The sequence below is a fragment of the Lepisosteus oculatus genome, chromosome 1 (genome assembly GCF_040954835.1).
Source record: "Lepisosteus oculatus isolate fLepOcu1 chromosome 1, fLepOcu1.hap2, whole genome shotgun sequence".
NCBI classification, from domain to species: Eukaryota; Metazoa; Chordata; class Actinopteri; order Semionotiformes; family Lepisosteidae; genus Lepisosteus; species Lepisosteus oculatus.
Window position 1 is genome coordinate 2,101,550 of NC_090696.1, and position 16,867 is coordinate 2,118,416.

Genomic DNA, 16,867 nt, shown 5'->3' on the forward strand with positions numbered 1-16,867 from the left:
TGCAATTGGTATTCTTTGCAAAGTTTAAATGTTCATCTATCCGAAACAACAAGCAACGTTCACAGACTGGTTAATAAAGGAGAGAGGTTGAAAACATAACGTATAAATATGACATGCAGCTTACACCACCTTCGCAGTTTACTTATTTAAGTGGCAGAATCAATATAACACAGGCTTAACGCTCAATTTATAGGTTACCTGAATTTATTTCAGTGCAACGTTAAAGTGCAGCTCTGTGTCAAAGAGATTGTGCCTTTCTTACCTATATACAGAAGCTGAAGCGCAACTCCATCTACAGAGCACTTACACGGCAACTGCAATAAGGGCCGTGCAAAAATTCATAGATAACCGAGACGTACCACCCGTAAATTGTAAAATGAATATAATTTTTAAATTAATTCCGTGGCACAATCATCATTTATCTGAGAAGTTTAACCATCCCAATAAACACACCCCCTGCTATCTGTGTGTGTTTACAAGCCCTGCGCGTTTCAGCTCCCGGCGTGCACTGCGCCCCGCTCCGGATCTGGGGTCGATTGGCCGGGTCTGAGCGCCCCTTCGCGGCGAAGGAGCAGGAGAGACAGGCTGTGGATACGCGCTGTGCAACAAGCCGCCAAATTATACCGAGTACTGTACAAAACGTAATCCAAACGCTTCTAAGGTAAGACGCACAGCTGTGGCGGTGTGTCCTGAGTCCGTTCCCTGGGCAGGTGGAGCGCGTCACTCTTCGACAGGCTCTGCAGCACCGCCGGGCTGCGACGCGAAGGCAAGATGGCGGCGAGGCCTGAGGGGAGCTGGGGGAACCGGGCCGCGGTACCGCGGGGTGGCTGCCGTCGCCGACTGCTTCTGATAATTTACACAGCGCGAATCGTTAACTTTTATCTTTGGAAACTGTCAGCGGGCGGACCGTGGTAGTAGCTTTGAAACCCGAGAGATTCATGTCGCCTCCGGGTTTCGCGACGCGCTGGCGGAGGGGTCGGGGAGGCGACGGGCGCGCTCGCTCCCTGGGAATCCCAGCCAGATGCACCGCGTGAAAACCAGGCTTGTACGCGCTCTGCGAAGAGTCTGGGAAGTAAGGCAGGGAAGCCTTGTTAATCTTGGTTGACGAAGCCCGCCGGGGAGGGGTACCGGTCCAGACCCGTCTCTTACCGAATGGCTCGGTGTCGGGGTCCGGGTTCGCTGTCCCGGTTGTTGCGGCGGGACAGAGTTGCTCGGTCCTTACCAGACTCCCTGTCCATTGGTGTACCGTGCTGGGGGTCCGCTTTCAGACCCGAGCAGACACACGCAGTCAGACTCTGTATCTGACGGAAGTGGAAGATGCACTCGGGGCCGCCTTGCGTTTACTCCCAGTGCAAGATCGTGAACTCCAGCTCCTCTGGTCTTTCCGTTGGCATTGTTGGTGGGAGAAGTGCTCGGGTTCGCCCGTGGAGCCTGTCTGAAAGGGTGCAGTCTGGGCCTGGCTACCAGTCATGGAGTAATCAAGGCAAGGCTGTTGGTGGGGTGCGCTTGGGCCCGCTTGCGTTCTGCGGTTCGTGAAACTGCGGCACAGTACTGGACAAGTCCTATAGGCGACAGTGGCCTTTATTCACTAGACTTGGTTTCTTTTATTTTGGGAGGAGTTGTTTAGACTTGAGGAGTGCATGCTTCACAGTCTTGTGCTGGGACACTGTGGAGAAGATAATCCCAGCCTTTTCTCAACCAACCTTTTCCTTGTCAAAAAGTGTCAGAGGTATAATCCTAACAATATCTGCTAATATTTGCTGGTTCTCTTTGCCATCTCTCCGTCCTTTAAACCATGACGCCTTTGACACGCAGAGGTATGGTGGTACCAGTAGTTTTCATTTTACAGCAAGGCTTCAGAAATCTTAACTGAAGATAGGACTTTTTTTGTCTCCTAGAATGCTTTTTGCTCTTCCTGGCTGTTGGTTAAAACAGTTCAGTGCTGTGGTGTCTGACTATATAGTAATAATGGAAAGCTTTCTAAACAGAATTTCGCTGATTTCACTGCTTTCCATGGATTGTGCTGTGTTTTCATGTTGTAATGAGGAGAAAGCTTTTCTTTGAGCTTTTGTTTAGCTTAGTTTTTGTGACAATTGCTAATGTGTAAGGTATTAGAGATATGTGAAATTTTACATTGGAGTTTAAAAAAACTCCACCAAACCCAAGAAAATAGTTTAATAGAATTTTAAATCTCCGAATATCACAAAATTAAATGAACCTGTCACACATTGGATCCATTTTCTGGGAATGGAAAGCAATGTAACTGCTTAGATGAAAAGTATTGTTCAAAGTCCATGACCAGATTCTTTAATAAAATATTAACCACAGGTATGGCTCACCAGTTTTTCTTTTCAAAGTGAAAACAAGTGTACCAGAAATCTGCATGATTTGAATATCAGTTTATTAAGTCACACAATTTACAGCTGACCATGGAGGCAGGAAAGGAATTAAAAGAAAAACAAAGGACTACATTGCATTTGAAACAATAAAAAAGTTTGATTTTTTATGCTTCTACTGACACTGTGAAGAGCCAGTGGCTTTTATAAGTGTATGAAATCTTTTATTTCCTGTTATGAGAGGTAGGCCTTCATTAAGGGATGATACTGTCATTGATATTGTTCCTATTATGTTAGTTATACACACCAGTGGTGTGTCCTCCATGCACACAGACAGGGGAGAGTACTCTGACACTCAAACAGGTCCCACAGCTTGATGTCCCGCACCGGTTGGAGGAGGGGCTTGTCCCTCGCCTTCAGCTCCACACAGGCATCCAGGATGTTGCAGGCTGTCTGCCTGGGATCTGAGAGAGTTCTCCCTGAATAATGCCACCCCACCCCACCCCTGGTGGCTCCCAGCCAGCTAGGGGGAGTGATCCCAGTCACAGTCAGACTCGAACCCACGATGCCTGGGCGAGTTCCAGTTTTCACTAGCTTTTCTGTTTTTCCTAATTTCTGATTGCTGTAATACTGTGGAAGATGTTGGAGTTTCAAAATCTACCATTCGACCTTGCAAAATTACATCTGGATTAAACCAGATAACGTAAAAGTGTATGCATGCAGTTTTTGTAAGACAAGTTATTGGTCTTTTTCTGTCTTGTAGCAGGGGGTTGCTGATGCGACTGTGGAATCAGAAATGGTTGAAAACAGGAGAGTCTAATTCGATTTCTGCAGGACCACAGTCTTGTGCATTTATAGGCCTCTTTAAATCAGTAATGGCTTGAAATCTGGGAAGAACTCAAAGAACTCAGTTAAGCTAGTTATCAGTTGACTGGGGTCATTACAAATTGAGCTGGAATGACAACTTGCAGACATAGTTTTAGGCCAGCACTGGGCTTGGCTCATTCAGTCGTCAAGGGCTAGTCTGAGAATATATCCATAGTGTGCAAAATTATCAATCAGTCAGGGTTTTGGAACTTCAACACCTGAGTAGCTCTGTTTTTCCTTATTGTTTTTGAGGTTTGGTATATTGCTACATGTACAAATCTTCAGTTCCAAACATCTGCTTTCTTTTTGCTAATGACTTGAACTGTAGATTTGTCTCCTACTTCTGTCACGTCTTTTGACTTGTCTATGAAATAGGTTCCTGTAATAATTAAAGGCAGCTCTTTTCATGTTTTTTTATCAGTCCCGGCTTAATCATGAAAATTGCAGCTACCAAATCGAGACAACTGGTCATTGGAATAGTCTTTTTCTGGACAGGCATTCACAATGGAACCCTAGATATGAATGCTTCGTACAGCAGTCTCCCGTGTTTTGGCCACTGATAAATATACATGAAAACAGGTGTTTTTTAGAACCTACTTTGGTAAAAAGGATTCTTAACAGACCGAAGTGAAAATTTTGATCATACATTAAAGTGCTAGTTAGGATGGGTCTTCTTTAAACCTGTCCAAATGAATCGTGTTTAAAAAAAAAATCAGTTTCAAAAAGACAAAGATAGAAATTGGTGTTGTGGCAGATTTAACATTATATAGATTGAAACCCACAGCAGGACTCCTTCTGATTCCTGTGATGCGGTGCTGTGAAGGGGTGGGAGCTGAAAGTGTAGAACAGCTCTGCTGGTTTCTCATTTCTGTCTGTGACACTGCAAACAGTCAGTGGGCTTGGTTCTCACAAACTTGATATTTGAACTTTGTCTTCTGTCTGTAGATCTGTAGACAACTCATTAAGTGAATGCACATTAATTTAATTATGTGTAGCTTCTTCGATATCAGTTGAATGAATGCCAAGATCTTAAGATGATGCCCTTTTAAAGTTATTTAATTCTGTTAATGTATGCAAAGTCGATTAAACATCATGTATTGTGCCTTCAGAAAGTATTCAGACCCCTCCACTTTTTCCAAACTTTGTGTTGTAGACTTATTTCAAACTAGATTGAATTGATTCTTGAAATTAAAAATAAAAAACTGAAATCTCCCATTAACATAAGTATTCAGACCCTTTATTCAGTACTTTGTAGGGCTACCTTTAGCAGCGATTACAGCTGCGAGTCTTCTTGGGTATGCTTCTACCAGCTGTGCACACCTGGATTTGGGCAGTTTCTCCCATCCTTCCTTGCAGATCTTCTGAAGCTCTGTCAGGTTGGATGGGGAGCAGTGGTGAACTGCAATCTTCAGGTCTCTCCACAGATTTTGGATGGGGTTCAAGTCCGGGTTTTGGCTGGGCCACTCAAGGACATTCAGATACTTGTTCCAAAGCCACTTCAGCATTATCTTGACTGTGTGCTTCAGATTATTGTCATGCTAAAAGATTAATCTTTGCCCTAGTCTAAGGTTGTGTGTGCTCTGGAACAGGTGTTCTACAAGGACCACTCTGTATTTGGGTCTTTCCCTCAATCCTGACCAGTTTCCCAGTCCCTGCCGCTGAGAAGGATCCACACAGCATGATGCTGCAACCGATAGGGATGGTATGAGCCTGGTGATGTGTGCGACCTGGTTTCCGCTAGACATGGCATTTGGCATTCAGGCCAAAGAGTTCAATTTGTGTCTCATCAGACCAGAGAATCTTTGTCCTCACGCTCTCAGAGTCCTTTAGGTGCCGTTTGGCAAACTCCAGGCGGGCTGTCATATGCCTTTTACTCAGGAGCGGCTTCCGTCTAGCCACTCTACCACAGAGACCTGACTGATGGAGGGCTCAGAGATGGTTGTCCTTCCAGCAGGTTCCAATCTTTACACAGGAACTCTGAAGCTCTGTTAGAGTGGCCATTGGGTTCTTGGTCATCTCCCTGACCAAGGGCCTCTTGCCCGTATACCCAATTTAGCTGGACGGCCAGCTCTAGGAAGTGTTGTGGTGGTTCCAGACTTCTTCCATTTGACAATGATGGAGGCCACTGTGCTCCTGGGAACCTTCAATGCCTTGCCAATTTTTTTATACCCTTTTCCAGATCTATGCATTGGCACCAGGGGGTGAATGATGTATCGGAGGCCGATATATTCTTCTCCGATAAATAGGAAAATTTAATTATCTGTCTTATATTGGAATTACAGCCAATAATTACAGCTAATAAGGCGGCGCCCTGTTTCTGTTCGCGCAGCATGTGTTTTATGCGCGCGCTGACGCACCAGACTGGGTCCAGAACAGCTTCTGCAGAGTGAAAGTGTCGGCGGTGTGAAACTTCCTCACCATTTCAACAGAGGACAACAGAATCGCAATGTGCAACAAATGTTCAGCCGAAGTATGGCGAGGAGGAAACAAAGTAAAGAGCTTCAATACCACTGATCGAATTAGTCTAATTGAAAACTCGTCATTCCAGTGATTTATTTAAAGAATATGAGGCATTAGTGAGAAAGCCAAAACAGTATTAAGTGCAGCGATGCCTATCCAACAGGCATGTGAACATTGCAGAAAATTTGCCAAGGACAGTCCGAGGGCTAGAGCAGTCACAGACACAATCGTGGAGTTCACGGCACTTGATGACCAGCCCTTCTCGACTGGAGGATCGAGGATTCAATCAACTAATTGAGCTTTTGGAGCCCCGTTATACTCTCCCAAGCCACCGCTGCTCTTCTGATGTTGCCTTGCCGGCTCTGTTCAACTGACATATGGACTTAAGGCGTAAGTCGTTTTAGAATGCAGAAAAGTAAAATTATCGGTTATTGGTATCTGTATAGGCCACAACAAACTGTTAATTATTGGTAATCGTTATCAGCCCAGAAATTCCATATCGGTGCATGCCTAATTGACACAATCTCGGAGGTCTACAGAGAGTTCCTTGGACTTCATGGCTTGGTTTTTGCTCTGCCATGGACTGTGAGCTGTAGGACCTTATAAAGACAGGTGTGTGCCTTTCTAAATCCTGTCCAATGTGAATTTTCCACAAGTGGACTACGGTCGTGTTGTAGAGACATCTCAAAGATGATCAAAAGAAATAGGATGCATCTGAGCTCAATGTGGAGTGTCATAATGAAGGTTCTGAATACTTATGTAAATGAGAGATCTCAGTTTTTTATTTTTTATACATTTGCAAACATTCCTAAAAACGTGTTTTCACTTTGTCATTATGGGATATTGTGAGTCGACACAATATGGCAAAAAAGAATCAATTCAATCCATTTTGAAATAAGTGTACAACACAAAGTTTGGAGAAAGTGGAGGGGTCTGAATACTTTCTGAAGGCACTGTATGTTTTTTGAGGAGTGATTCCATAGTCACTACTACTCTTTAGGACAAAATGGGATTATAAATGTGTTTTCTTGCATGGTAAAATCTACTTTCTTTTGATTAATATTCACCGTAGTCATTTAATATTAACTAGCAATGTAAAAATTGGAATATTCTGTTCAGAGTTAATGTGTAACTTTTACAAACTGTTCATGTTGCAGGAGCTGTGAGAATGATCTTTGTAGCCACATGCCAAAATATTAATGAGAATAATTCCAATAACTTTGCATCCTGAGGCAGTTTATCTGAAAGTAGTTCTCCTGCAGGTTTCTATAAAAAGTACCACAGTACTGTATCCTATCAACCCTTGTCATTTTTCCACAAGATCTCCTCACTTCAGCCATGCTTGGAAAAAGCTCTGAAATAGTTTTTTTTCCCTGGCTGGGTGCAGAGCCAGGCCCTAGTCACAGCAGCAGTGGAATTGGAAGTATAAGCTGGAAGGTACTGAGTTTTATGAACTCGCAGTGTTTCAAAAACAACATGCTGGCCTACAAACAGAAGACAGCACTAAGGAATACAGAGTCTGACATGAGCAAGCTAGTCTCTCTACTCCTTTGGTTTCAGTATAGTTGTGGCAAATTGAAAAAGGCTTATGAAGTGGCCTATATCGTTTTTGTAAATGCCCTTTAGTATAAGATGTCTTTCTTAGTGCTTTTTCTGCACGGGAAGCTAAGAGTCCTGTGAATTAGGTTGCTTATTAAGCATTGCTAACATTTCTCTGGACTTCAGATACATTCACGATTTTGGTCGTTTTGGCTACATAAGCTGTGTCTATGAAATACTTTTTTTTTTCTTTTCCAACAAGGGCAATGTCACCTGTCTTTTTTTTTTTGTTGTTGTTCTCCAATTAAAAGCAGAAATTATTCTTTTTTTTTTGTAAGTGAATCCTGACTCGAATCGGAGCGCCTGTGATAGCTGGGAGATGAGAGGAGGGGAAATTCAATAATCCTGTTTGTTTTTTAACTTTCAGCTTTGCGTTGTTCTTGGAAAGTTGTGTGCCTGTTGCGAATTCCTTGAACTTTGGCATTGGGAGCCCACTACTGTTGGGCCCCCCATCTTTGCAGCTGGCCCAGCTTAAGACACAGCTGGCCTTGCACCAGTTGAACGCGGTCACCTCTGGTAACCACACTTCTCCTGCCTTGTCACTGCTCAACCTGCTGAAGGTCACCATGTCTCACCCAATGTACAATCCCAGAGGCCCCTTCCCTAGCCAGAGACCCTTGGTTTCCACCCAGTTTGGCATGAGCAACCCCCCTGGGATGGACATGAGTGGTGGGTGCGTTGGACCTCAGGGTATGGGGGCCACAGGAATGATGTCCCAGATGATGCCTCAGCAGATGGGTTTCCAGTTGCCCCAGCGCAACGCACCAGTGTCTCAGGACTTGGAATCCTCTATAGACATGCACATCCGTGGGGCCAGAGAGGAGGTCCGAATGCTTAACCAAATGCTGCAGCAGCAGAAAATGGATCCCCGCCTGCGGAAGAAGACAAGAGAAGATATCTTGCCAGCAGGGCCGGGCTTTGTTGGGCAGAGTGTGGCTAACAGAGCAGACGACCAAGGCCCAGACTGGTCCGTCTATCAGAATTCGCAAACAAAGCTCTTTTCATCGCAGATGCTGACGCAGCCAGCTCCGTCTACTAAGGTTTTCCCATCCTCTGGGTTTGGAGGTCCACCTGAGAGGATGCAAGGAGAGAGAGGAGGTTCGGAGAACCAGCCAGTACTGATTCCCGGAGAGAGACAGCAACACAGGTACACCACAGAGAGTGCTACGAGCATCCTGGCCAGTTTTGGGCTGTCAAACGAGGACCTGGAATTGCTGAGCCACTACCCGGATGAACAGCTTACTCCAGACAATCTGCCATTCATTTTACGGGACATCAGGGTCAGGAAGTCGAAGATAAATTTTCCTGAGGTCGAGCAGTCACAAGCTAGATCTGGTACCCAAGAGCGCCTAGGCAGCGAGCCTCGCCAGAGCAAGGTCATTGACTATGGACACTCGAGCAAGTTCGGCTACTCCGAGGGCGGCCGGGACGGCTTCAAACGGGAGCACTTGGCTAAAGAAATGGCGAAGGCAGATTTTGCTTCCTCTGGAGCATCCTCGAAATTTCCGATGGAGGGGTCAAGCTCTTCTTTCTCGAGCGGGAAGGGTCGCGGTCTGCCTCTGCCTAAGAAGCTGCCGATGGACGCGAGTAAGAAACAGCCCGGCGGTGAAGTGGAGCAATCGAGGAGAGCGAGAGACCCTGCCTCACAAAAGCCAGCGGCGCCCGGCATGGCCACTCCTTCTTCCAGCATGTCCAGAAGCAATCCCATCGGCCTGGTGGAAGGCAGTGGAGTGGTGAAGCCGGGTTACCTCGCGCAGAAAACGGCCTGGGCCCCACCCTTCCCCCTGAGTGACTCTTCAGCTGCCAAGAGACTGCCTACTCCAACCATGATGAATGATTACTACGCTGCCTCCCCGAGAATCTTTCCCCATACTTGTTCTCTGTGTAACGTAGAATGTATGGTGATGAAGGTGAGTGTCTGCTTTCCTTTGTTTTAGCTTTGTTTCCCTGTTTAGTTGTCAATGACACTGACATTGTATGGCGTTTTCAAATTAGGAAGTTGAACTTTGTTTCTCTCTATGGGGGAAAGTCAGTGTTGTTAGATTGAGCATTTGTGAGTCTCCTCTGTATGTTAATTGACATGCGATGCTGGAACTTTCAGTGGTAAAATTAGTCCCCCCCCGCACCCCCGAGCTGGGTATTGACACGTTTAGATCAAGCGTTCAGTAGCAGCTCAGTGTATACTAATAAAGACCTAAAAAAACAAAAAGGTGTAATTACGTTATTGCGATTCAATTGATTTTTTAAATGGAAAAATTATCAAAGAACCAGTAAAGCATTATCCCAGGAAAAAAGTTTTCTGTAGATTCCTGTGGTTTTGAAAGCTGCAAGCAAGTAACTTTCAGATGTCCGCTTGGGAAGAAAGAAGAACAGCATATCGGAAGAGAAGCTAAAGGACAACCTGCTGTCTACAAATTCTGCAGAAATTGTTACATGAGATTTGGAAACATGTTTTAAACTCTGATGTATGCAAGCAGGTTCAGAGTTGTCATAGCCTAGATAATTATTGACATTTTTCTTACGGTTGTCCCAACAAATAAAAAGCAGTCGTGACAGAGCTCCATAAGCTGTGCAGGCCTGCCAGCTTGTGTGTTCTGGATATGAGCGCTGGAGAAAACTGAAGCTGGAGGTCGTCTTCTCGCCAGGGAGTCCAGACAAGGAAGAAGGAAGATGTGGACCGGCAGTCATGAAAAGAATTGGACTTGGTTCTCGATGATTTTGGTAGCAGGAATCGTGTGTTCACGCTGAATTATTTCAACTTTTTTTACGTGAACACAGGTCCTGCACAAAGTGTAATCAAAACCCCCCGTTCTCTATAATTTAGGGGGAAAACACCCTGAGATCCTTGTAACTCTGGGAGCTGTGCACTGCCTATATTGCTGTCAGGTCCCTGGCGTTTGCTGGCTAAAGAAGAGCACTGCAGGCAGTGCAGGTTCTCTCTCTGAGGACCAGATGATGAATGGATGAAAAAACTGCTTGTAGAGGAAGAAAGCGAAAAAATACATAGTAGTAAAATGGAGGATCCTGATGACTAAAGGAAAAGCACACCTTTTTTTTTTGCAGACTCTTTGCAAAAAAAATTCCAAACAGTTGCCAGTAAATTCACTGCTGTCCAATGTTTATTTTTAAGAAACAAAACTCAAGAATGTGTTGATGTGACAGATTAAAAAGTTTTGTTGTTGACAACATGACAAAGTCATACATCTCTAATGAAACATTAGCTGGACACTTGGATGAGAATTGAAGATTGACATTATCTGTGCCCCTTTGAGTTAAAGAAATCTTGTGGTCTCCCTGTTTTTCAGAAAACAGTGAGCAGTTTTTTATGATGAATTCTGGGATTTCCTAATATGTGTTGTGTATTTTGTTTGCAGTATTTTGAAAAATGAAAGTATGGAAGAAAGTAACTGCAGATTGTTTTCCCCTACAACTATCAGAAAATCTGTAGTAAGAATTGAAATTGGCTGTTTGAATAGGAATCAGGAATGCTCCCTGGATAAAATATGATGTAATCTGAGCAGGAGCGGTGTCATATGTCCCATATGAAGGAATCGTTTCCTGTTATGTTTTGTGTACCTTATGTATGGGGCTTTTTTTAACATTGAATGGTAAGATGCCTTTTTCAAAGTGGTTTCTGCTCCTGTAGAACTGCCAGAGTTATTAGATTGAATGTCAAACATATTGCAGAATTTAATGGACAGCTGTTTATGCTTTGAAGCAGCCCTCAGACAAAGGTGCAAGGTATTTCATTACAGTGCATGATGGGTATAAACACCATAGCATTTCCTAGAATATGTTAAAAGTCTGTAAAGCTACATTGCAAATTATTTTTTGTCGTTTTGTTGGTTTGTCAGTGTGTATGTGTGTTAGCAGCATGTTTCTTTTTTAAAAGTTGACTTTAATGTTCACTGAATCAAGTGTTTCAAGAGATATTAGAAATCGAGGTATTAAAATGTTGAGGATTATCTCCTTCCTTTGAAGTACAAGTGCAAATGATCTGATCCTGGTGCGTTGGTCCAGCTGACCCTGGCGAGTAACATCATGTGTCCACATGTTCTTGGTTCACAGGATTGGATTGAGCACCAGAACAACAGCCTTCATATTGACAGCTGCAGACACTTGCGCAAACAGTAAGTATATCAAACTTCTATGTGCTAAGTTTTGGTGAGTTCTACCTTGTAATTTGAGCCAAAGTTGCATTTCCATAACCATACAGACAATAATTGCCTAAGGGTGAGTGTCACAGTGAGTGTCACAGAAAAAACAGATTTTCTTTCCTGCTTTACACCAAATAATAGCACATGAATGCTTTAAAACCTTTTGTGTTCTGTCTCTTCACTGTTACAGTCTACAGTTATTTGTTGTTTCCTGTGGACTCTGCAGTTCTAATTTGAGCCAGGATTTGATTAATCATTAGCAAACTGTTTCTGTCTTGTAAGTGTGCACTGCCTTGCAAAATAATTCCTCCCCTTCCAATTATGTCCCATTTCATTGAAATATAAATGATGTAAACAGTTTTTAAAGTGAATATTTTTTATCAAACGTGAATGCTCAAACTACATTTTTGTGAGTGAAAAGTCGGCAAAAGCTGCAAAAAAAAAAATGTTCTATGGCAAACTTTGTTCAGGTGCATAAAACTACTTTTGACAAGGAACACAATTTATGATTTTAGAACAAATACACCTGTCATTGTAACGTTCTTCAATTACGTAGTGAATTTTGAGCATGGTTAACCACGAAGAAATGGAACTTTCAGAAGAGCTTGGGGACAAATTTGTAGAACGGCACAGATCAGGAGGAGAATATAAAAGCCTTTCAAAAACACTCAGCCTATCCCTTTAGTCATGGTGAAAGGTGATAATGATAAGTGGAAGGTATATCGTACCACCCAGACTGACCAGCAGAGTAGGCAGGAAATGGGCGGGACACCACTGTAAGGCCAGTGGCAGCTTTGAAAGAGCCACAAAGTTCAGTGGCTGGGAAGGGAGAAGACTCCCGGACACCTGAGTGGCAATATCGAGTTCACTCTACCAAGTGAGAGCAAACCCTTTTCAGGAGTTGGTAATGAAGTATTTAAGCGATACTGCAAACATGGCGAAAGAATGTATGGTCAAATGAGACCATGAAATTCTGGTATAAATACACACCCGATAGTCAACCCGATTCAGCTTAGTTGACATTGTTACTATCAAGCATGGTGCTGGTAACATAGTCATTGTGCTACTTCTCATCAGCAGAGACTGGGCAGTTAGCCAAATTTAAGGGGAAATGGAGGAAAACCCTGCTTCAGACCTAAAGCTGGGATAAAAATTCACCTTTTAGCATAACTATGACTGATAGGCCATTCCAAAATGTACATGAAGAGGTTTAAAGAGAAGAAAGCGAATGTTCTTCAGTGTCACAGTCAGAGTACTGACCTGCATCGGGTAGAAAGTTTGTGGCAAGACTTGACCATTTCTGTGCGTCTGTGATCGATATCGACTTGGGATAAATACATAAGCAGTTCCTGCTGACATTTAGCTTTTCACCCAGAAAAAATCTGTTTGAACATCAAAGCTGTTGAACATCAAAACTGTACATACACATTAGTAATTTACTGCTACTGGTGCATGTAATGTTTTGCTGTTTTGTGAGAAGTCATTTAGTTTGTATTTTAAGGGCAGAACGTGCCTTTTTTGGTAACCATTTTTTTTGTTTGCAATATAAAGTATATTTTTAATAAGTTGTTTTTCCCTTTTCAGGTACCCCGACTGGAACCCGGAGGCCATTTCCAATCTGAGGCAAGTGTCCTGCTAGTCCAATTATCAGTAACCAAGTTTTTATGTTGCCGTTTGTCTCCTGTGGGGCAGCTAAGCCTTTCCTGGAAATTGTAAGAGGATGCACTACCAGCCTGTATTGTAAGGGCTGCTTTTTGATACTGTTCACTGAAGGAGAGTAGCAACGTGAAAGAGTACAGCACTCCAAAAGAGGATTCATGGTTTTTAGAGGGAAAATTTAGAACTGTAAATTCCGAACGCAGCAGGGTGGTACCCTGAGAACTTGTTATAGTCAGAATGATGTGGGTGCTGGTGGGGTTAGAAGAATTATTTACCACACTTGCTTTATTGCCTCTTCCTGGGCTATCGAACAGCTGCAGGAGATTTAGAACAGTATTCGCCGATTGCCGTAGAAAAATATTAAATTATTATTAAACCATTGCATTTCAGTCACAAAAAAACCCACACCCAATTGAATTGAATCCATTGTGGATTCCAGATTCCAGAGGGGAAAAAGAGTGTGTGTGTTGAGGGTTTAATGTCCACATTAATGAACTAATTAACATTTACTAATTAGCACTGATGTGCTCTTGACCCTAATGACTTGTCATGCAGGCTGAGCACAGTCGTATGGTTCTGACTGCAGGCGTCTGTGTCCCCTGCAGGAATGAGTCCCGCGGCTCTCCCGAGCGCCGGTGCGCGAAGCGCCGGACCCGATCCAGCAGCCGGTCATGGTCCCGCTCCCTCAGCCCGTGGCGGTACCGGGGGCGCTCGGGGTCGAGGGGCCGGGGGCGGCGGTCGCGCTCCCGCTCGCTGTCGCGCAGCCCGCGCCGGTACCGGCGCAGCCGAACGCGCAGCCGGTCCCGCAGCCCCCGCAGCCCGCGCCGCGGCTCCCGGCTCAGCCCCCTGCACCCCCGCCGTCGCTCTCGCAGCCCCCCGCCCCGCCGCTCCCCGTCCCCTCGCTACTTGCGCCGCTCGCCCGCCCGCGGCCCGCGCCGGCTGAGCCCCCGCCGGCGGCACCGGTCCTCCAGCAGCGAGAGGCTGGCCAAGAAGCTCATCGAGTCCACCGGTAAGCCTCCTCTGACGTCGGGCATCGCCGGGCCAGGTCCTGCTGGAGCCTGGCGTGCTCAGTACTGCTCTGAAAGGGGATGGAGAAACAAGCCTTTGGAGCGAAACGGGTCAGCGCACTGTCAAGTGGCTGTCTCTGTAGACCACCAGTTTTCAGTTCATCTCAATGTCCACTGACCTTCTGCCACTTAACCATCTCAAAGTATCACACATTTAAGAAACTATTGTCTTGTCTTTTACCGTTTGGTCCATTCCTTTTGTTATTGTTTGAGTTCTGTTGGTGCAGACTACCATTTCGTATTTCCTGATATTTCTGTTTAAATTCAGACATGGGTCAAGCATGTGTACAAGTATGTGGGTGTTTATTTCTTCCCTGCAGGATTGTCTGTCTCTGAGAACACAACGCTGGAGGCTATGATGCAGTCTCTGGCCCCAGCCATTCTAGCAGAGCTGGCCAAGAAGAAGGTGGTGAGCTCTTCCTCCTCCAGATCTAATGTTGCTGGCATCAAGAGCTCCAAGACCCTCTCCTCTCCCTCTGCCAAGAAGAGTGAGGCCGTAGGAAAATCCAGCTCAGTATCTATGGCAAAATTCGGCTCCTTGGCAAAACACGGGCCTTCAGTAGCCAAATCCAGCTCTTTTTCAGCAGGCAAATCCAGCTCTTCTTCATCAAAGGGACCAGCAGCATCCTCTAACAAGGAAGGGGAGGTGACTCCCAAAGTAGGTTCACACTGACATATGTACAATTTCTGATTTCATGTGTTAAATTAATGATTCAATTTTAGTCACAAATGTTTTTTGTGTAGTTTTGCTTGTCTGGGTGTATACAATTCCTTCATATTTGCAGGGAGCGCTAAGAATAGGAAACTGTGGGTGTTGTATGTATTTGCACTGTTTAACAGACTGATGCTTCATCTTTTACTGTGGGTTTCCTGTTGTGCAGATGGTGAAAGTCAAGAAGAAAAGTGCTCTGCCTGCCAATACAGTCATTCGCCTCAAGGATTTGCCTTTTGGCGTCAGTCAGCCGGACATTTTAGAAGTGATGAAGCCCTATGGAAAAGTCACTTCAGCTGTGGTCTCGAAGGATTCCGAGCAGGTAGGAAAAACTATTCAAATAGCTTTTGGAGAAAGTAGGGTACCAGGCAGTCCAGTATAAGATTTTAATCTGACCTTTCAATTGTAGATGAATGGAGATTAATTCCAACAACACTCACATTTCGGAATAATTAGATGGCCAAGGATTGCCGAAGCTTGGGTAAACGGAAAATACTACTGACTTACAGGCCATAGCATTTTTTATTAATTATAAAAGTCTCGACAGTTATTCTGAACTTAAAAAACTTAATATGCTTAATAAGGTTATTTTAGGTACATTCCCCTCTTTTGTATCTTGGACAATTTTAGATTCTTTATTTCCCACATCTCATCCATCCATTTAAATAATATCTCCAGTGTCCATCCTTGTTTCCATTATCTTGTTTGTTTTGCCTGGTGATCCCTCTTTGGGATACAAAGAGCTCGGTAAAAGCACATTTTCTTGGAGAAGTGCTGTGTTTTTGGTCCTGCTCATATACTGCCAACAGGGTCTGATGTGCAGAAGAGGAGTCGATTCATTCCCCCCCCCCTCCCGTTTTCCAGGCTACTGTGGTGATGGAGAAGGAGGAGGAGGCCAAAGCCTTCATGGAGACGATTAAGCGCGCACCCTTTTTCATCCAAGGGAAATCGGTCAGGATCTTCTTGGAGAAGAGTGTACGTCAGAAATCTTCTCGATGATGTTCTTCTGCCTCACACACATGCTCGTCTTCCCTCTCTTTGCATGGTCGTCTCCGTTTACCATTCAACTTTAATTCTAAAGGAATAAAATTTGCTTTTCTGTTCTGTAGTCTGTGTGTAACTTGAGTATTTTACTTAAAAGCTAATTAGCCCCTTGTGTGAAGGAGGCCTGCTTAAGTCACATTTTGTTATCTTTCTGTTTGCAGGAGGCAGTTGTAAAGGAAACAAAGAAGCTGTCCAACACTAAAAAGTGAGCATTTTCCTGTTTTTGTTTTGTCTTCTTAGCCAGAAATAGAAAGCCAAATGAGTTTATGGGTGTTTTTTGTAAGACATTAGTAAGTTCAGTGAAATAAGAGGTGTCCAAGATGAGCTGTCTGTTTTATGACTAGGAACATTTCGTTTTTCTGTTTAGCCTAAAGAAGTTGAGAATTGTTATGACAGGGTCCTTATTGCAAATGGTTTGGGATGCCCATGAGATATTTCCCTTATATTTTAGCAATGTACATATTAACATTTAGGTTTGTTGAATATTTATTTTTTCCTTATTTCATAGGAAAGAAATGCCCAAAACCTCCACACAAACAAAAGTTCCAGCTGTTAAAAAAACAGGTAAACTACACCCTTCCTCCTGGTACTGCTCAGGTCTTGTCCACCAGATTCTATGTCACTAAAATCTGTAAGGCAGAAACAAACTCCGTCACCGCCCACAGCTAGCAGAATTTTAAATAGTTGCAGAAATGCTGTCGGCTGGTATTTTCTCCCCTGTAACCTGCAGTATTATATCTTAATGCTCCAAAATATGAAATAACTGCAAAGCATCGCTTTTGTGTTGTATTAGATTTGCTTTGCTGCGTTTTTTCACACATCTTTACAGATACAAACATTCATTTGTTCCACTACTCATTAAAGCTGTCAGCGCAAATGTCAAGGATAAACACAATTTTGACTCTTACCACCCTTTTGGCTGCAATATGTTTTGTGTCATAAATGTTACATTATGTGTTATACTGT

The 16,867-nt window shown here is 44.0% G+C and overlaps 1 protein-coding gene across 4 annotated transcripts in view; it reads left to right on the forward strand.

Moving 5' to 3' along the window:
• znf638 (zinc finger protein 638) overlaps nt 1–16,867 on the forward strand; it is a 58,389-nt gene that overhangs the window by 26,597 nt on the left and 14,925 nt on the right. For all 4 annotated transcript variants that reach the window (XM_069190362.1, XM_069190818.1, XM_069190603.1 and 1 more), the window contains exons 2-10: nt 7,630–9,172; nt 11,331–11,392; nt 13,004–13,042; nt 13,684–14,087; nt 14,466–14,803; nt 15,027–15,179; nt 15,722–15,832; nt 16,063–16,106; nt 16,410–16,465. In XM_069190362.1, the coding sequence (XP_069046463.1) occupies nt 7,630–9,172; nt 11,331–11,392; nt 13,004–13,042; nt 13,684–14,087; nt 14,466–14,803; nt 15,027–15,179; nt 15,722–15,832; nt 16,063–16,106; nt 16,410–16,465 (2,750 nt within the window). The remainder of the gene's footprint in view (nt 1–7,629; nt 9,173–11,330; nt 11,393–13,003; nt 13,043–13,683; nt 14,088–14,465; nt 14,804–15,026; nt 15,180–15,721; nt 15,833–16,062; nt 16,107–16,409; nt 16,466–16,867) is intronic.